This window comes from Dipodomys merriami, unplaced genomic scaffold, assembly GCF_024711535.1.
Source record: "Dipodomys merriami isolate MVZ:Mamm:240054 unplaced genomic scaffold, mDipMer1.0.p SCAF_636, whole genome shotgun sequence".
NCBI classification, from domain to species: domain Eukaryota; kingdom Metazoa; phylum Chordata; class Mammalia; order Rodentia; family Heteromyidae; genus Dipodomys; species Dipodomys merriami.
Window position 1 is genome coordinate 223,382 of NW_027206220.1, and position 21,639 is coordinate 245,020.

General features: G+C 36.7%; 1 protein-coding gene across 3 annotated transcripts in view; it reads right to left on the reverse strand.

The window, feature by feature from the left end:
* Positions 1 to 21,639, reverse strand: part of LOC138815304 (ran-binding protein 17) — a 210,685-nt gene that overhangs the window by 169,758 nt on the left and 19,288 nt on the right. For all 3 annotated transcript variants that reach the window (XM_070004641.1, XM_070004642.1, XM_070004640.1), the window contains exons 7-13: positions 19,935 to 20,100; positions 17,411 to 17,484; positions 14,707 to 14,826; positions 12,181 to 12,327; positions 11,440 to 11,612; positions 8,674 to 8,867; positions 3,324 to 3,429 (exon numbers count right to left, since the gene is read on the reverse strand). In XM_070004641.1, the coding sequence (XP_069860742.1) occupies positions 3,324 to 3,429; positions 8,674 to 8,867; positions 11,440 to 11,612; positions 12,181 to 12,327; positions 14,707 to 14,826; positions 17,411 to 17,484; positions 19,935 to 20,100 (980 nt within the window). The remainder of the gene's footprint in view (positions 1 to 3,323; positions 3,430 to 8,673; positions 8,868 to 11,439; positions 11,613 to 12,180; positions 12,328 to 14,706; positions 14,827 to 17,410; positions 17,485 to 19,934; positions 20,101 to 21,639) is intronic.

Below are 21,639 nucleotides of genomic sequence, written 5' to 3' on the forward strand. Positions count from 1 at the left end.
ATTTGCCCAGCAAAACCATCAGGGACTCAATTACTACAACACAAGGAGGAACAGATACTGGGGACAGCTCTAAGTTTCAGTCACAATGTTCTTCAGAGTTTTTGATCACTTCTACCAAGTACATAAGACTTGTATTTTACATATATACATCCATACACATATACACATGTATATAAACAGTATTCACTCCCAGTTTCAGCTTTGTGTCCATTATCTATTTTTACTTTATTTTAAATTTTAAGCTAAAAAAGATGGAAAGGAGCAAGTCACAAATAGTCTTTGCTCAACATATAAGCCCATCATTTCAAATACAACGCAATAGCTATTGGATAATTACTTTGGATTCCACTGAAAACACAATTTACAATATTGACTACATCAACAAATATTTGAATATTAAGAAAACAACAAATATTTGAGGAACAGCTCTATGTCTAGTGTGCACTAGGTATTCAAAATACAACAGTGAGCTAAGCCTTTTATAAATCCATATTCTATCAAAGAAAACCAGTAACATGAGAAATTAGAATAAAGAATGACAAGTAACAAATGCTATAGACTAATTAGCAAGAAATCCTAATGTTTTGGGATGGAGTAAGGCAAAGGAAATGTTGAGAAAGAAGGAAGCATACATAGCTCACTAGAGAGGAGTACTTTAAAAACTACCCAGCAGCCCGTGATAGGACACAAGAATAATGAGAAAGGCAGTGCAGATCAAGGAGAATCAGATTTTAACCCATGGGGGAAAGGTCATGAAAAGCAATGAGGAACAGTTACTCTGAGCAAAGAACTCTTGGTGGAGGTACAAAAATACAAAGCAATAAAATCTTTACTTGGAGAAGAAGAAGAACCACAGTCCAAGGAATCATTAACATCACTACCAGCAGCAATAACAGCAAAACAAAAATAACAGGTGTGACATAAAACAGACTACAAAAAGAACACCCATCTACTGTGTGAGAGCTACGAGAAGGCGGCCAAGGATGGCTTTTATATAACTCACTGGGTCATAAAGCCACATGCAACTCAGATGTGTGTGTGTGTAAAACATACCATTTACTGGGTCACTTACCGTGTGACAGACATTATTCTAAGCATTTAAAAACCTAATATCCCAAATGAGTCAGAGATTATTTTCATTTTAGCTTACATTATATTTGTTTTGTAAAAAAAAGTTGAAAATACACATGCAGTATACATATATCAAACATGTTAGTTAAAAAGACTTAAAGGGTCTTTATCAAAATGATAGTATGCCCCAAATACTATTTTTCGTTTTAATTTTAAACTCTCAAAAAACACATAACTCGCCTGGCCCTGGTGGCTCACACCTGTAATCCTAGCTACTCAGGAGGCTGAGATCCGTGGATCACGGTTCAAAGCCAGCCCAGGCAGGAAACTTTGGGAGACTCTTATCGCCAATAAACCACTAGAAAACTGGAAGTGGTGCTGTGGCTCAAGCAGTAGAGTTCTAGCCTTGAGCTGAAGAGCGCAGGGACAGTGCCCAGGCCCAGAGTTCAAGCTAAACAACTGACAAAACAAAACAAAACAAAACAAAAAAGCATGTAAGTCTCCCATACTGGGGCTCACACCTCTAAGCTTAGCTATTCAGGAGGCTGAGCTCTGAGGATTGTAGCTCAAAGCCAGTCCTGGCAGGGAAGTCTGCGAGACTATTATCTCCAATTAGCTACCAGAAAATGGAAAGCAGAACTGTGGCTCAAAGTGGTAGAGTGCTAGCCTTGAACAGAAAAACTCAGGAATATTCAAGCCCTACAACTGGCCAAGAAAAACCCCCCAAAGACAGACACAGATAGACAGACAAGAGAGACAGACAGACACAGACACAGACACAGACACAGACACAGACAGACAGACACACACACACACATACACACACACACACACACACACACACACACAGGACTCTTCATACAAAGAAAGACATTTAAAATAACTCTAGGTCTCTAGGCATTCAAACACAGAGATCAAAGGAAGATATTCTTAAAAGAGGAACAATAAACAAATCAGTAAAAATAAAAAAATAAGCTGGGCACCAATGGCTCCAGCCTGTGATAGTTGATACTCAGGAGGCTGAGATCTGAGATTTTGGTTAAAGCTAGCTTGGACAGAAAAGTTTATGACACTCATGTCCAATTAACCACCAAAAAAGGTGAGGCTCAAGTGGTAGAGCATAAGCCTTGAGCAAAAAAACTTAAGAGGGAGCATCAAGACCTGAGTTCAAGCCCCAGAACTGGCACAAACACACACACACACACACACACACACACACACACACACACACCAAAAACATTAACATATAAACTTGCATATATATATATATATATATATGTTATAATATTTACATATGAGAATTTTCCTGCCAGGTGCTGGTGGTGTGAACCTAGCTACTCTTATCTCCAATTAACCACCAGAATACCAGAAGCAGAGTTGTGGCTCAAAGTGGTAGAGCACTAGACTTGAGCAAAAGAGCTCAGGGACAGAGCCCAGGCCCTGAGGTCAAGCCCCACAACTGACACAACAACAACAAAAAGAATTTTCCCTATTTTGGAATTGGTATGTTGGAAAAAAAAGCTGGGAAGGTGGCTCAGTGGTAGAGTGCTTGCCTCGCATGCATGAGGCCCACAGAAGCAGAAAAAGCTGGAAGTGAGATTGTGGCTCAAGTGGTAGAGCACTTGCCTTGAGCTGAAGAGCTGAGGGACAGCACCCAGGCCCAGAGTTCAGGCCCCATGACCAACAAAAAACAAAAAAACAAAAAAACATGATCACTAGTTGAAAGATTTTTTTTTTTCTTAAAGGGAAAGCTTGTGCTGAATCACTAGTACCTACTTGTTGTTTAGTGAGCAAGTCTCTCCCTGCATAGCTAAACTTGGCCTTAAACTTGTAGCCCAGGCTGCCCTGATCTTTGGATCCTCCTTCTTCCTTAGTGCTGAGACTACAGGCATATACCATTATGCCATCATGCCAAAAATTAATAAATTTTTTGATGACTGATGCCCTTTACCCCAATTTTGCCACCATGCCAATGCCCCCACTTCTGTATGCTTTATCAGATCCTAAGTAGTAAAATGCAACCTAAATCTTTATATTATTATTTGGACAAATGTTTAAACAATATTTGAGTTTATCATTTATTAAAGATTTCACTTGAAAATTAGCCTCTGAGCTTTGATTTTTCTCAGCAATAAAAAAGGACAGAATACTTTTCTCAAAAGGCCAATACAAAATGCTTTACCCCCTATTCCCAATAACCAATTGTATTAACTATTTAGTAAATTCTTATCAACTCCATGACTATTACTCACCGGCAGGACAATTCTCCGTCCATAGCATCATGTTCGTCTGTACTAGTGTATGTTAGTCTTCCTCCTACAACTGTACCAACCAAGTACACCAGCCATGCAAGACGTCCTAACACACATGGGAGAAAAAGGTTTAACAAGTATTGATAGAGGTTAACTTTACTTTGGAGAAAACTCCCAAATTATCTAAATGATTTATTCTTCCAAAAAAAGGTGATCAACAATTATGAATTCAGTTGTTGGCAGAAAGCGGAGAGCTGATAAGTTCACCATGTCATTTAAACAGTGAAAGTGGTAGATTTTAGAGCTAGACAAAAGTACATCCGAATCCCAGTTCTAATTTGCTGTTTAGCTCAAGTTACTTACCTCTTTAATTCTTTTTTTAAAATTTGTTTAATTTTTTATTTTTTTTTTGTCGGTCGTGGGACTTGAACTCTGGGTCTGGGCGCTGTCCCTCAGCTCTTCAGCTCAAGGTGAGCACTCTACCACTTGAGCTACAGCGCCACTTTACCTCTAATTCTTAAGAACTTTTACTTGCAAAGTGGAGAAAAATATCTACCATGAAAACTTAGTATAACAATTAAATTTAAAAATGAAACGCTGAATTAATGTCTAGTGTGTGGTGGTACATGCCTGTAATCCCAGCATTTTGGAGCCTGAGGCAAGAGGATAATGAATTCAAGACCAGCTTGGGCTACATGGTGAGATGTCTCCAAAATTTAATAAAGAAAAAAGGGAAGGAAGGATAGAGGGAGGGTTCTATGACCCAGTACCAGCCTCACTTCTGAGCATCAGTGTCATTGTCATGGGGCTAGTCTGATCACTTTGAAACTGCTTCTGTTTGGAACATAATACAGAATAATGATAACTGATTTATTCCCTTTAATTTTCTAGCCAGATTTTTAAAAAGTCTGAGCTTTCTACAGTGCAAGACAATGACAGCTGAGTTAGCCACAAGATGGCAAGTTAACAGCTTTTAAACAGTGACACAAATGTAACAACACAAATATTACTTTGGGAAACCAAAACTGAGTGAAGAACAATAGCATTTGCTGGAGAAGTTTTACATCTAGATTCTGTAATCTAGATATAAGACTTGTTAAAAGTTTTGTTTTGTTTTGCCAAAAAGAAAATTTGTGTTATTCATGAAAAAACAGTACATGAAAATTGAAACCTTTTTTAAAAAATAATGGTAAATTTTAAAAGGAAGTTTATTAGAGAAAACGAGTGCATGTTTATTCTCTTCTTGCTTTAGAAAGCAATGACTTCATTGTACAAGGAACTGAAAAGCAGCTATGTCCTGACTCTTAGGACCTTAAGCTAAAAGTTAGCTTCAGATTATTAGCTAAAACATAATGATAAACTATCCCCTAAACCCGAACAATTTTAAACTCGCACCATTCAAACAAAAACAGTCCCAAGCCCAGAGGCATGGCATCTTGTATTCCCACTGCTCAGGAGGCACAGACTGGGGGATCTGGGTGTGGGGCCAGCCCAGACACAAGGCTGACAAGACCCCCATCTTACTACTATTATGAGACAGGTATTCTGGTCCCAGCAGTAATCCCAATGATGTAAAAGGCATGAAACAGGAAGTCTATGCTTCAAGCCAGCTTGGGCAAAAATGTCACACTCTATTCAAAGAGTAACTAAAGCAAAAAAAGGGGGAGGCCCCTTTGGGTGTAGCTGAAGTGGTAGAGCACCATCCTAGCAAACTCAAGGTATTTTGAGACATGCCAAACACAGAAAATTATTGCATGGTCTCACTTATATGAAGAATCAAAAAATGGATATCTAGAAATTGCAGAACTCTGCTTACAGAGGCAGGGAGAGGGAGAAAATGGAGAGAAGTAGGTCAAGGGAACAAACTTGCAGTTTTATAAAAGTCATCTAGCAAACTAAAGTATAGCATGAGGACTACAATATATAAAATGGCACCATATACTGAAAACTACAATAGCTTTTGGCAATCTTATTGTGTACACACACACACAACTGTGGGAGGTAGTAGTGCCTGACTATAGTATCCATCTCACTACTCAGTACATGTACGTATTTTAAAGCATCATGGATACTTTTGGCTTACACCAAAAAAGAAAAAGAATCTAGTTCGGTAACAGAACTGCATCAATAAAGTTTAAGAATCAGGAAAACATAAAAATCTAAAATGCATTTAGAAAAAAATCTGATATGAACTCCATATCTATAATTTTTAAATTTCATTTTCTGAGAGTAGATTCCCACGATAAATGTTCCACTTCTCTATTCTGAAATGTTCAGGGCACTTGTTTTTAGCAGCTGTTCAAGTACAGAACATTTTTCCTTAACAAAATAATTATTGTTGTAATAATCTGTAATTATGGTTTATAACTGTAATAATCCCAAAGAAATCAGTCATTATCATGGATCACAAGTAATCGTTAACTACTGTTAATGACCTATTTCTTAGGGATTATTGTTTTCATAAACTATGACCATATCACCACAAATACAGAAGAGCAAGACAATACAATACAAAAGAGATTATAATATAATAATAAACTTATTTTGTAACATTAAGAGCCATTAAGCATCTAAATTAAAGCACAGATAACAAGAGCATATAATTTTCTTTGTTCAACACAAACCAAAGTGTTCAGTCTGCCCAGAAGAAACTATACTACTACGTAAGTGTACAAATGAACAATTTTAGGCATATAGAAACAATTATTTTTAACACACTACATGTATCTTAAAAGGTAGATTATTTTTCACTGACCTTTTGACTACAAGGGATAAAAAGAAACACTTTAAAAAAATTTCTGTTTCAGTCATTGAAAGAACCTGAAGCATTACTATTATTATTGTAGTAGTAGTTGTTGTTATTATTATTAGTAGTAGTAGTAGTAGTAGTAGTCAATCATGGGCCATGAACTCAGGACCTGGGCCCTGTCCCTGAGATTTTTGCTCAAGACTTGTGCTCTCCCACTTTGAGACATTGTTGCACTTCTGATTTTCTGGTGTTTAACTGGAGATAAGCTCACAAGTTGGCTTTGAATTGTGATGCTTAGATCTCAGCCTCCCGAGTAGCGAGGATCACAGGCATGAGCCATGGGTGCCCAGCTTGGATTATTATTTATTAAAACAAGGGAACAAGAAGTACATAATATTACTCCCACCAGACTGGCAACATTTTCTAAAAACTTACATAATATTAACACTTCACTTAATCCTTTTCATACATCTCTGAACATTTATATTTTCATTCAAACAGGTCTTAGTTGTACAAAAAATCCTTTTGCAAGTTTGACAAGAAATGTACTTACTACCTTATGTATAACTGTAACACCTCTGTACATCACCTTGACAGTAAAATTAAATTTAAAAAACCCTTTTTTCCTTTTAATGTAGTATCTATCCTTATGAAAGCATACATGCACTACCTGTTAAATATAATAACCCACACGCCTAGTTTAAAAGCCAGCATACGGCAACACAGTCACCCTACTAGTTCAGGCCTCTCTCTACAGTCATCCCCTGCCTCCTACCCTGTGGGTAGCATCATCCTATCTTTGGTGCATACTGTTCTTTTGACAATTATTACAAAGCATATATGTCTAGACAATGTATTTCTAGTGTCCTTCGTTTGGAAGCCTTATTAATTTTCATACTATATGTAACTTTCTGAGAGTTGAATGAACATGTCATTAAATACTTTTCTCTGAGATTCATTCTGGTTAAGTATACCGATAGCTCACTTATTTTTATTGCTGTGTAGTATTCCACTGTGTGACCACTGTTATCTAAGTTCAGGTTGATGAAAATTCAAGTTGCATATACTGTCTTGCCCTATGTAGAGATCTTCTAGAGGACATGTAGAAGTGCTACATGTAATTATTCAAATATTTTACTGTATAAGAAAACACCAAATTCATTTTTTGTTTCTTTTCATTTCTATTTCTTTCTTTTATACTACTACCAAAAGTTTATAGGAATCTCCTTTGATCCACATTCTCCTATAAGATTTCTGGTTTCTAGCAGTCAACACCATACTGAATGAGGAAGAACTAAAACCATTTCCCCTAAAATCAGGAACAAGACAAGGATGTCCATTCTTTCCACTCTGGATAGCAGTCTGGAGGATCCTCAAAAAACTAAACACAGGCCTTCCCTACGACCCAGCCATACCACTCCTGGGCTTCTACCCTGAGCATCATGAGCAGGATACAATAAAGACACCTTTACATCCATGTTCACAACAGCCAAGAAATGGAAACGACCCAGATGCCCCACAACTGATGAATGGATCCCCAAAATGTGAAATTTTACACAGCCATTAGAAAGAGTAATGTCATTTGCGGGGAAATGGATGGACCTAGAATAAACCATATTAAGTGAGGTGAGCCAAGAGCAGAGAGACAAACAGAGCATATTTTCTCTCATATGAAGAAGCTAGATCTAAAATACCAGGACACAATGGTAAATTTTAACAGGCTGATTAATTCTATAAATTTAAAAAAGCTTATCTTTAAAATTCTTGCTTCTGGTTGCTTTTCTTTTTTCAGATAGGGTCTCGTTTATTTTTTGCCAGAGCTGCCTGGACTATAATCCTGTGTATGCTTCCCACATGGCTGTGATTAGAAGTAGAGATCACACAGATGACCTTTTTTTTTTTTTTCCTGTTGTGGGGCGTGAACTCTGGGCCTGGGTGCTGTCCTCAGCTCTTCAGCTCAAGGTAGTGCTCTACCACTGGAGCTACAACACCTCTTCCAGTTTTCTGGTGGTTAACTGGAGATAAGGGTCTCACAGACTGTCTTGCCTGGGCTGGCTTTGAACTGTGTTTCTCAGATCTCAGCCTCCTGAGTAGCTAGGAGTACAGGCGTGAGCCACCAGCGCTCAGCTCATATGAACTTTTTATTGAGGCAGAGGGGTCTCAATAACTTTTAGTTGGGCTAGCCTCAAACTGCAGTCCTCTACCTCCTGAGTGGCTGGTCACCAGCCTATGATCAGGTATTAAGATATTTTTTTTTTTAATTGGCTAAAATTTGACTATGACTTTGCAAATAACTGATAGAAAAAAAAGAAGGAAGCATTATCAAGTAATAGACAAGTTATGTCTTGACTTAGTTGACAATTATGACCTTTTCTTGATAGTGATTCCATACAAAAATATTTATGAATCTGATGAAGGAAAATTAAAAAAAAATCAATCACCAAGCCATCAAAATACTCAACAGGAAAATAGAATGATTTACACTAACAGTAGATACTGTGGAAAAATACATAAAAATAATTTGCAGTAAGATTATCAAAGTAATTAATCATACTCTTAATATCTAATATACTACTCACATAATATTCATATGAGACTGACCTTCTTGGATGGCCATGTCCACATTAGTCCCAGAAGCTGAATGAAGAAGTTTTTGGTAGTTCTGTGCATTTTGGTCAAATAACTGGACAAGAAGAGTGCAGGTTTGCTCGTATTCACACCTGCTGACGGTGCACAGCTGTTCCAGCTGCTGGAACACAGTAGCAGTGTCGTCCAGAGGATCGTCTAAGCCATCTCTGAAAACACATGCAAGGAGCTTTGTAGAGAACATCACAATGTCACAGGCTCATATCCACAACACACACAGCCTACATTAAATAAAATTCTATGATGGGTTAAAAAAAATAATGGGTTGGAAGGCAAGAAATACAACAATACGTAAGAAGATGGCATAATTTTAACACAGAGAAAATACCAAAGAAGCCACACAACAATTACCAGAATAGGTCAATTTAGTAAGATCACAGTACACAAGGTCCATACATAAAACCAACTGCACTATTATGTAATGCTAACGAATAACTGAACATTAAGATATAAAAAAAGAACACCAGAACACATAAAATATGAAGTAAATCTAACTAAATGCATTCAAGATTTCAAAGTTGGAATTTTTTTAAGCACTACAAAGAAATCAAGAAACTAAATAAATTTAGATGGCTAGGTGTTGAATCTAATCAGAACCTATGGTTCCCACACTCAAAGAGGCTGAGATCCAGAGGATCACTGTTCAAAGCAGAAAGACCCACCACTTTCTGTCTCCAAAATAACCAGCAAAAGGCAGGCCTGGGTGTGCAGAACACTCTGATTGTTGAATAAGTAAATAAATAAAAGACACACTCATTGAAGAATTGGATAGTTACAGTTTCAATTCTTTTCCCAAATTTATCTGCAATTCCAACCAATATCCTAGCAAAATTTCCTTGTAGAAATAATCATTTCTATGACAGAATAATCAGGACAATTTTGCAAAGAGAGAACTCCTACTATCTAAAACATATTATAAAGCTAAATTTGAGAAAAGGTACAGTTGAAAGACACAGGTAAATGAGAAGAGACTGTAGAAATGAAACCATATGCATGTGATCAATTACTTTTTGACACCAATGTAAAAGAAATTCAACAGAGAAAGAATAAGCTTTTCCACAAATGGTGCTGGATAATTGTCTATCTACAGTGAAAAATGGAAAGAGAGAAGATACAGGAGAAGTGAAGGAAGAGAGGAAGAACTTGAACCCTGTCTCATGTAATATGCAAAACTATTTCTTTACTTTGAGGTGGGGTTTTCCTATGTAGCCCAGGCTGGTCTTAAACTTATGATCCTCTGGGCTCTGCCTCCTGACCACCATGGTTGGCACAAAAATTAACTTGAAATTAATCATAGACTTAAATTATAAAATGCCTAAGAAAACAAAGATCTTTATGACCAAGATTAAAATAAAGGTCCCTTAGTTATGATATCATAAAACATAAAATAAAAAGGCACCAGTGGCTCCTGCCTGTAATCCCTGACTATTCAGGAGGCTAAGATCTGGAGGATTATAGCCAAAGAAAAGTCTCTGAGACTCTATCTCCAAAATAATCAGCAAAAAGTTGGGCTGGAGTTGTGATTCAAATAGAATGCCAGCTGAACAAGCCTAAGGCCTTGAGTTCAAACTCCAGTACTGAAAAGAAAGATAATAAACTAGACTCATCCAAATGTAAGACTTCTGCTCTCCTAGCATCCATTTTAGAAAATGAAGAAGACTAATATTTTGTAAAACACATACAACAAAAATACTCGTGAACAGAATATACAGAATTATCGAATTTAATGTAAGAAAAGGACGGCAGATTTGATAATCACTTATTTACTTAATGCTCCGCACTATTACTTACTAAGGGAATGAAAGTATAAGTCACAATGAGGTAACTAGATGGTTTGAACAAGATAATATAGTAAGATGAGACTGCTGAGTGGATATAGTGTAGGTAGAAATGCAAAACATTTTAGCTACTTTGGAAGGCAGCCTGGTGGCTCTCTGTTAAAATGCTACTTATCATGCCAACAAATACTACACCCTGGATATTTACTCAAAAGAAATGAAAAATTATATTCATTAAAACATCTGGCCAGGTACCAGTGGTTCACATCTCTAATCCTAGCTATTCAGGAGGCTAAAACCTTGAGGATCCAAGTTCAAAGCCAGATAAGGAAGAAAAGTCAGCTAAACTGTATCTCCAATTAACTAGCAAAATACCAGCCTGGAGGTATGGCACAAGACCTGAGTTTAAGCCACAGTACCAATACATACACAACCTATACTGTCTACACAGTATACAGCAATCCATTCACATTTTCACATTGCTAAAAAAAAAACAGAAACCATCCAAATGTCTACCCATAAGGAGTGAGTAAACTGACACATGTCAAAATGGAATATTATTACTCAGCAACGAAATGTGGGCCAGAGCCATGACTTAACGATGAAAGGATCCAAAAAAATTTAGAGGGTTTATTATTAACTACTACCTTGACTGTGGTAGCAGAATACAATTATATATACTTAATAGACTCATGTAATTTTAAGGAGGGTGAATTTTAACGTTTTGCCTCAAACTTTAAAAATTCCAAGATGTTATGTTGAAAATAAACTATACTACTTGTGGGTAGGGATGGAAGAGAAAAACTGGAGAGAGTCCAAAAGAAATGTACTCATTACTTGACTATGAAACTGCAATCCCTTTGTATATCAACTTTAAAATAACAATTTTTAAAAGTAAAAAAAAACCCTGCAAGATAAAAATACAACAGAAACACTTAAATACCTTACAACTATGGCAACAGATTCCAACCGGGAAGTAATAAAGGCCTTGGTGATTTCAGGTGCGTAAGTATCTAGTAGGTGGGGTTCGGTTGATTTTACAAAAGGAACTGATGCTACCATCCTTTGCCACAGAGTTAATAAATAATGAACACTGTTGGGAGCAAACTCCCAATGCTGAAAAGAAATAGAACAAACATTATTTACAATGACATTATAGCTTTCTAGAAAATCAGAGTGAAATTACTAGATTCATTTTAAATTAACTTTTATTCTGATTACATAACTACTAAACATCTAATATAGCAAATTTTAAAAAGAATAAAGTAGAAATCAAAATCTCCCATTACTATACTAATCAAGAATGATCACTACACAAAATGTTACAAGATTTCCTTTAGATCATTCCAAGAATGTTTTTCAGGTCCTATAGAAAATGTTTTTAAGGTACCCTTCAACTAGCAAATTTTGCAATAACACAATCTGTAAAAATATTCATTTATTTCTTCACATTTATTTTGCAACAGCTTCTAACAGCATCCTTCAATTATCAGACATTTAAGAATCTTCTCAATTTTTACTACTATAAATGTAGCAATGAACTTTTTACCTAAAAGCTTTGCAAAGACCATTTCAACAAGGTGCTCAGGAAATGTTAAAAGAGAGAAAAAAACTCAAGACCTTTACCAAGAAATTACTTTAAAACTATCTATAGATTTAACATCAGTTATCTACTTTTACTTACCTGTAGGCTAGTAACAGTAAAATTAGCAATTAATCTGATAACTTCAGGATACTCCTTCACTGTAACTAATTCTCCCAGCTGATAGTTTGTTTTCAAACGAGCCAAAAATCTACAAAATTCATGATAATTACCTGGATCAGACAAACCCTAAATTATGAGACAAGAAGAAAGGCTTTTATAACCAAGTAGCATATTCACAATAAAACCATAGTAACACATTGGTAATAAAATCAGTAAATTTTCAAAATATTTTATTTATTGTCACCTAAGTTTTCATGGGACTATGGTACTTTGTGTCAAGTGATTCCTTCTAAACTTACTATTGTTGTCAATTCTTGATAGTAAGAAATTCAAAACAGAGTTTTAGAAAGAAGTTTTGTTCCACAATGATAAAATGTGTTTGTGATCCTATGACACACACAAAAAAAAGTGTATGTATTTTTCAAGTCAACAATAAACTTGAAAAATATTTAAGATTTAAACACTGCTGAAATTCTGTAAAGAAACAATACACACTAGTTTTAAATGGCCTAAGTGTGCACATAAATAACAGATTTGTTCCTTTCTGTTTTTTTTTTTCCTTTTTCTTTCATTATGATACCAAGTAGACAGGCACTCTAGACACTTGAGCCATACTCCAACAATTTTTGGCTTTAGGTTGTTTTTCAGACAGGGTCTCAAGTTTTTTTTGCCTGGGGCTGGGAAGGTGGCTCAATGGTAGAGCGCTTGCCTTGCATGCATGAGGCCCTGGGTTCGATTCCTCAGCACCACATAAGCAAAAAGAAAAAAGCTGGAAGTGGCACTGTGGCTCAAGTGGTAGTCTTGAGCTGAAGAGCTGAGAGACAGCACCCAGGCCCAGAGTTCAGGCCCCATGACCGGACCCCCCCCCCCCAAAAAAAAAGTTTTTTTTGCCTGGACTGACCCTAAGACATCAGCCATTCTAACTATGCCTCCCATGTATCTGGGATCACAGACATGCAACACCATACTCAAATATTTTGATGATATAAGTCCTGCTAAATTCTTGTTGATTGGACTTGAGCCATAATCCTTCTGATTTCTCTTCTCAGTATCTTCGATTACAGGTGTGAGCCTTTAGAAATTTTTTAAATACAATACTTACTGAGTATGTTCAGTTATTGAATCCTCAAATTAACTCAAGTTTTCAATTGGATAGTTAGTCAAACAAATTACTACATTCCAGGGAGCAATGCTAACAAAATACATACAAGATACATAGGTGACTTTGGGGGAATGTTAGAGAAAAAGAGAAAACCATGAGAGGTCTACCAGGCTGTGGGTGTGGAACAATCTCAAGTTTGCGCTTGCTTTGAAAGCTCAAACCCTAGGTTCAATTCCAAGCAACACACAAGCATACACATATGTACAAACACACTCTCAGGTACCTGACTCCCCAGTGAGCTTTATAATTGCTACACTTGTACTGTACCTGGCATGAAATCAATTTTTTAAAGTATCTGCTTAATACCTAAAGAATCTAAAGAAACTTCACTAGCAGGAACTCCAGGAGTAGCATCTAATAATCAAGACCAGACTCCAAAAAAATTTTGTAATTAAAAAATTTGTGACTAACATTTTTTTACAGCTGCTTATGATTCTAAAATTATATTAAACTTCAACAGTGAAACAATTGACTTGATATAACACTTTTCAAAATATTGCTCACGACAGTGAGCTTAACAAGTCAAATAAATTGGTAAAATCCAATTTATTCTTTTGCAACACAAGTAAATTTCACACCTGTACTAAATTGAAAAATAAAACAGATCAATTACCCATAAGACTCCTAAAATTAACCTGTAAATATAATTTTTTTTTTGTAGAACGTATACAAAGATACTATCTGATCCTCCAAGAGGGATTATTAGTGACCAAGAGAGTTAAAAAAAACCTCTTTAAGTGGTCATTTATCCTTTAAAAATCTATAATGAACAGATATTTTAAAACAAAGTAAAACATGAAACAAGACATTTATGTAGGCACCTCAATCACTCATTAACAATGGCTTTCCTATTCTTTAAAATGAACATTGCCATTAATTCTCTGAAGTTAGTGCAGAATTGGTTTTCTAAATCTACAAACACTTATTTGTCCACAAGAGGGCAAAAAGACACTATTTCATAATTTAAATCCACTTATTTCAATATTAACATTCAGACTTATATTAAATCTCCTAGTTTAGAAGACTGACATAGCCTCTGAATTAGTTTAACAATAACCAAAAGAATAAAAGCAAAGGCGGCAGCACAAGAAGAGATACAACCTCTATTCACAGTTGCTTAAGAAAACATGAAAAGAAAACACAAGGCACACACAAAGCCCACCACAGAAATATTCACTTCCTAAACTGCTTACTGCTTTTATAAATGAGACCTATAGAAGAAGAGTAAGATACTAAATACGGTCTTCTAGAATTATAATAAATTCATGATGAGTTTATTGTGTGCCTTAAACAGAAATACTATTTATATATGCTAAATATTAATTCTATTGCTTCATACATACCTGAGGGTTTTCAAGTATCCTTTTTACTCCACTAATTAAATTACCAAGGTACTTGGCCCGTTCAGGACTGCTAAATAAAGACCTTCTTGTAGAGGCAAACTGAACTAAGCATGAAAGAGCCTTAAAAAAACACACACACACACACACAAAAAAAAACTCATTTCAATTTTAAGTGTAGCTATGGTCACATGTAACAAATACTAGCCTTTACCATAAAATGTAGTTCATTCTAACTGTTAAAAATACAGAAGCATTCAAAGTTAAATATTAATCACTATGACTGCACGTAAGCCTTGTGCCCCACCACTTAAGCTTACTACCCCTCCAGTGTCTTCTTTCTTTAAGCTTAGCAGAGTAAGGCCTGTCTGACATGCCTAGGTTCAGAAAGCTCCCGCTACAGATGACACCATTTTGTTTGCAAATCAATGAACTGTGTTTCTATCATAAAGAAAATTCCATTTTATGCTACAATATATTTGAGAGCTATTTGTAAACTATACATCTTGGTTCTTGCAAGGCAAGATTCTGTATCTCTGACTTAAATCAAGTCAATCCCATATGTAATATTATCTTCAGCAACAATTTAGAAAGTACGGCTGGAATAAAAATTTTCTAAAAAATCCTAATAATCGGGGCTGGGAAGGTGGCTCAGTGGTAGAGTGCTTGCCTTGCATGCATGAGGCCCTGGGTTTGATTCCTCAACATCACCTAAGCAAAAAGAAAAAAGCCAGAAGTGGCGCTGTGGCTCAAGGGGTAGAGCGCTAGCCTTGAGCGGAAGAGCTGAGGGACAGCGCCCAGGCCCAGAGTTCAGGCCCCACAACTGGACCCCCCCCCTCAAAAAAAATCCTAAAAATTACTCATGGTCTATTTACTTTCCCGCTTTACAATTTTACTACTGAATTCTAACGATACTTACTAGAGTCTATTTTCCAAAGTGAGAGGCCTCTAACTGAACTGTAAACCAAAATAGCTTATCTATGATGTTGATTTGTGTCCACGTATTTGCTTGCCTAACTGTTGACACTTACATATTTCATTATTAGATTTCATTCAAAGTGTCTGATTCTTTTTTTTTTTTTTTTTTTAATGTTGGTCATGGGGCTTGAACCTCAAAGCCTGGGTGCTGTCACTGAGCTTCTTTTGCTCCATGCTACTGTTTTACCACTGAGCCACAGTGCCACTTCAGGTTTTTCTGGTGGTTAACTGAAGATAAGAGTCTTGGGATGCTCCTACCTAGGCTGGCTTTGAACCACGATCCTCAGCTCTCAATCTCCTGAGTAGCTAGGATTACAGTCATGCCCACCATCACCTGGCTTGATTCTTTTTGAGGGAGCAAATAAGTACAAAAATCAGGTTATTCTCATTTTAGACATGCTCCACTAAGTCCCAACCCCTTGTTGTTAAACCCAAAAACCAAAAACTCTCACTAAGGACTCTGATGTACAAGCTTGGGTCCCACTAGTATGAAAGACACTCAGGGTTTGGGACAACAAAGCTCTGGGTTCTGATGCCAGTGCTGCCCTGGCAGTCACTTGGCCACTCCAGGTCTGCTCTCTGGGTCCTGTGTCTACCTGGCAAGGACCACAGAGAACCTCACAGGGCCACTGTAAGGAGCGAGGTAAGCGCCATACCATACCGGAGAGCATGTCAACAAACGTTACTGCACAAAGCAAATGAAGGGACCTTTGTGTTCTATCCCAGAACAACCACGGGGCACGGGGCATAACCAAGAAACACGAACCCTCCGCGAAACCTAGTTTAATCTTAGATTCTAGATGTTCCTTCCTTGTAAGTGATAACATACGCAGACAAATGTACCACTGACTTTAAATCTGACATCTTTCCTCAGGAAATAGTAATGTTAGAATCCTTTATTTTTTGAAACTTTTAACAATGCTAGATCCATTTTACAGGTATTTTTTTCTGGTAGTAATGGGATTTGAACATTTGCCATGCAGGCATTCTGCCACTTGAGCCACCCTACCAGCCTTCAGATCTATTTTAGAGTCCACCAACTTAGTGCCCAGAGTGTCAACATTCTATATAACAAGAGGTAACAAAAGTTTGGCATGCAATAAAATTTGATTAAAAATAAACAAAGTACTAAGCAGAAAAATCAAGTGAGCAGATCCCCCTATATTGCTCATTCAGAAACGTCTGATGAAGGCTGCCTATCAAACATAAGACAGGCAGGCTGGGGCAGAGGGAGCAGTGGTTCTGATGAAGTAGCTGATGCCTGGTCATGGGCTGGTGGGTATTAGTTAGGAAGGAAGACATATTTAGAGGTTCCTACATTGTCCTGGCTCTAGCAGGAGGAATAGTTACTGGTCTAGGCTCATACTTTATAAAATGGAATGAACTGCTGGCAAAATAAACAAAACCTGACCAATAGCTTAAGCAATATATACCCCAGCAGAGCCACATGAAAAAGTAGAAAGGCCATCTGATCAAGTATAAAAGTAGACTTTGGTTTTTGCAGTAAATATGTATCTCTTGCTTCATTAGATAAAAATTACAGGTATTTAGCCAGGAAAGCAATAGCCATCCCAGGTGAGCCAAAAAGACTCTAAGTTTGTCTGGGCTACATAGTGAGATTCTGTCCTCAAAAATACAAGTAATGCCAAAAACAAAAAACAAAACAAAAAAAAACAACCCAAAACCCCACATGTGCTTTTTAATGAGGCAATATATAACTTTTACTTACTAACTGAGAGAGTAGTGGTGGAAGGGAATGATACAAATTGAAAAAAAGATTCAATGTTTCTGGTTCCAGGAAAACTGAAAAAACAGAAAAAGTATCTTCTAGTACCATTACTTTGAATACTGTGATCTTAGCAAAGTAGCTATTATCATGCAAACTGAGAACTCTAAGATCCATCTTTAGAACTCCAAACTATTATTATTAAAGGTACAGTTAATATATAAACAGGACAGTTTAAAACTATCAAAAAATAAACAGCACTAGAAGGCTTGTAATAAATAATACCTAAATCCTATACCATCCCAAGTACTTCCCAACATATTTACATGTTTCCAAAGAACAGTCCATACCACTAGTTCCTCATTTGATTATATTACTTTAGATACAAGAAGGATTTTAGAATATGATGCTTTACCTGCCTTACTGCTCATTCTAGAGCCCACCTTTATCACTCACTACAATCCATCCCTTCTTTCTTCTATGATCACCTTTTGTGATTAAATCAATCCTAAGAGTTTATGAGTATAATTATGAAAAGGATGTCAACAGCTGAGCCAGAGTATATTACGATCCTATCACATTTATACTGTTCTCTGTATCTAATCACAGCATCTTCTCATGCTTAGTTATGTTTCTTTCCCATTATTCTGATAGATGAAAAACAAAATGTTTTTCATAACATTTTCCACACAATCAATAACATTAAATGACCCATCAACTTCTGTTCTCCTACTCTTTTTTTTTTTTTTGTCGGTCGTGGGGCTTGAACTCCGGGCCTGGGCACTGTCCCTCAGCTCTTCAGCTCAAAGCGAGCGCTCTACCACTTGAGCTACAGCGCCACTTCCGGTTTTCTGGTGGTTTATTGGAGATAGGAGTCTCACGGTCTCTCCTGCCCCGGCTGGCTTTGAACCGCGATCCTCAGATCTCAGCCTCCTGAGTAGCTAGGATTACAGGCGTGAGCCACCAGCGCCCGGCCTGTTCTCCTACTCTTGACTCTTGTAGGCTTCCTTTTGACTGGCCGTTCTACCTTTATCATACAACTGACTCCTTTTGACATCTACTCATTGTCATTTTGTACTTGTGTCCTTTTTCCAATTCTCTTTCTTTCACTTTTTTGGCTTGTATATGAAGTTGAGAACAAGGACATGAAAGCTAAATTTGGGGGAGGATTTCAATGTTTAAAAGCTCTTTATTCTATCTTACACTTGATGTCACCTCTGGTTTGACAATAACTTTCCCTCAGAAGTCTGAGTTATACTGTTAGATTCCATGGTGCTAGAAACCTAACACCATTCTATCACAACCTTACTTTTGTCTTCCCCGGGACTTTTTCTTTTCTTTTTCTTTTTTACTTCCCTGGGACTTTTCTCCTTTATCTTTCCTATTCTAAAATGCCAAAATTGTAAAGCTTAGTCTTTTTTTTTTTTTTTTTGCTGGTCCTGGGCTTGAACCCAGGGCCTGAGTGCTATCCCTGAGCCTCTGTGCTCAAGGCTAGCACTCTACCATTTGAGTCACAGCTCCACAATTCTGGCTTTTCCTGAGTAGTTTATGTTAGAGATAAGAGTCTCATGGCCTTCCTGCCTGGACTGGCCTCGAACATTCAATACTCAGATCTCACCCCTGAGCAGCTAGGATTATAGGCATGAGCCACTGGTACCCGCTGTCTTTTTTTTAATCTTCAGGCAGGGTACCTGGTGGAACTTGAAATTAAAAACCTTATCTCTTTTAGTGCTGACAACTTTTGGAGGTATTACTACTGGTTTTCAAATTTCTGTTTCCTCTGTCCTCTCTTTGTAGAATACCTAACAGTCAAATGTCAATCATGTTAGATTCACTTGTAACTTTTTTATATTATTTTATTCAACATCTCCTTGCTTTTTTATTTTGCTTTCTTAATTTCAGTAACTGTCTATTCCAACTTTTCTACTGAAGGACTTATTTGGCAACTGACTCTTAAATTTGTAACATATGTGAAACTTTCCTTTTCAAAACAATGTCTTTAGGAGTAGTATGAATAGGGAAGAGTATGGAGAAGTTTTTTTGTTTTGTTTTGTTTTCCAGAAAATGTTTTTTTTAGCCACGTCCTCTACTCCAGGACATTTTTCTGGAATGTGGGGAAACAAATTGCTTCTCTAGTGAAGTTGCACCTTTACTATGCTATATTACTTACTCTAATGCATTCTCTGCTCACCTCTCTTGCCAACCCTTAGATCTTTTCCTATTGTTTATCTGCAAGTTCCCAAACAAAGCACTCAATTTTCACTCCTAAATCTGCTTTCCAAATAGTTCTAGCTCTCCTTCCCTATAGGTCTTTTTTTTTTTTTTTTTTTTCAAAATCCAAACCCAGCACTTACTATGATATGGATTGAGAAACATTTTAACCCTGGATATCAGCAGCTACTTTGGGCACAAACCCTCTTGAGCTTTCTCGTGACTGCAAAGGGTGAAACTAGACATCCTATATGGAGCAAGGATACCACTAACTCCGTGTATGCTAACCATCCCTTATGCTAAGCGTTTCTCTCACTTGTTCTCCATGATGTTGGGATCTGTACTGTGCAAAGATCATCAGCAGACTCATCTGCTGAACTGCCAATGAAGTCGAAGTTGAGGCAATTGAGGACCAGTTTCAAGACCTGCATCACCAGACTTTGTTGACTTTGATCCTGAAGATTTAAAGGTTTGGCCAACACCTAAAAAAAGTTCAAAATAAAATAAAGCATTCTGAATCAACAGATGAATATTACCTACCTAAATTTAAATAATACCTCAATGCCAAATAAAAATAGTAAAAAAATTATGAAATTATATTGTTCCAAATATTAGGGAAAATAGTAAAAATTATTCATTCTACACAAGTTTCTATAATAGATTGAAATGTTTGTAAAATAAAAATTATTTCCATTTGACTACATATAGCAGGTCACTTTCTGATATTGTAAGAGGAAACATTATGACAAATAATTTACAAACAAAGTCTATCAGACTGTTAGAATGGAGGAGGATACGCACATAATCCCAACCAGCATAATGATGTCCATTCTGACACTCAGAAAAGACCAAGCCTTTACAAGTACAGGAAGAAATGGTAGAAAGTGTGGGATTCCCCAAGAATCCCCATAATACAAGAAGAAATAACTAGAAGTGTGGCTTAAGGGTTAAAGTGCCAGCCTTGAGTAAAAATGCTCAGTAAGAACATAAGACTCTGAGTTCAAGTCCCAGTACCAGCACAAAAAAATTACTTTTCGAAGTAGAGATATGGCTCAAACAGTGGAGGGCTAGCCTTGAACAAAAAAGCCACGAAAGAGTGCAGAGCCCAGAGGTCAAGCTCCAGCACATACACACAGATCCTCACACAAGAAGAAATAAACTGGATAGGAAGGAAATAGTTAAAACAAAATTGGCCATTAGTTGAAACTATTTAACTGGTTGATAGATTCAAAGGCATCAACTATGCTATTCTCTTTTTTTTCATGTTTCAATTGTTAGTATAAAAGTGATATACAAAGAGTTACATTAAGTAAGTTAGGTAATGAGTACCTTTGTTTTTAGACAATGTCACTCCTTATCTTGTATAGATTTTTCCCATATGAAGGGAAAAGTTTTAAGAAAATTAGAGTCTTAATCTGACTTAGTGTGGCAAACCCTAATCCAAAAGTTGGTCATCCCTAATTCAGAATACCCTATAATCCCCAAAACCTTATAATCCAAAAACCTTTTGGGTACCCAGGTGATGCTCAAAAAAGTTTTGTTGAAGTTCAGATTTTACATTAATGGATTAGGAAAGCTCCACAAGTAAAGTCTACGCAAATATTCTAAAATCCAGAAGAACTTTAAAAGCTGAAACATTCTCATCCAAAGTATTGAAGATACCCTGTAATAGAGAAGTGAAATAAGCAGAAACTAGTGCTTAAGGAACATACTGTGGGAAATGATGTACTCAGCCAGCTAACAAGCTGGAGCAGCAGTACAATTCTGAATCATATACCAAGGGCAGTAGAAACAAATAAGAATTTTTATTTCCCAAAGACATGACTAAACTCAGGTCATTTAGAAAAACAATGAATAAATTTTGATAGTTAATTAGAAAAACTTACTCTCAATTCATTTTTTCATGTGCCCCATCAAAATATGGACAAGCAGAAAAAGCGCAAAATCGAATTCCTTTCTATAGCTAAGAACTGGACAGTAGGAAGACATTAAAAACTATCTAAAGACACGTATTACATTTC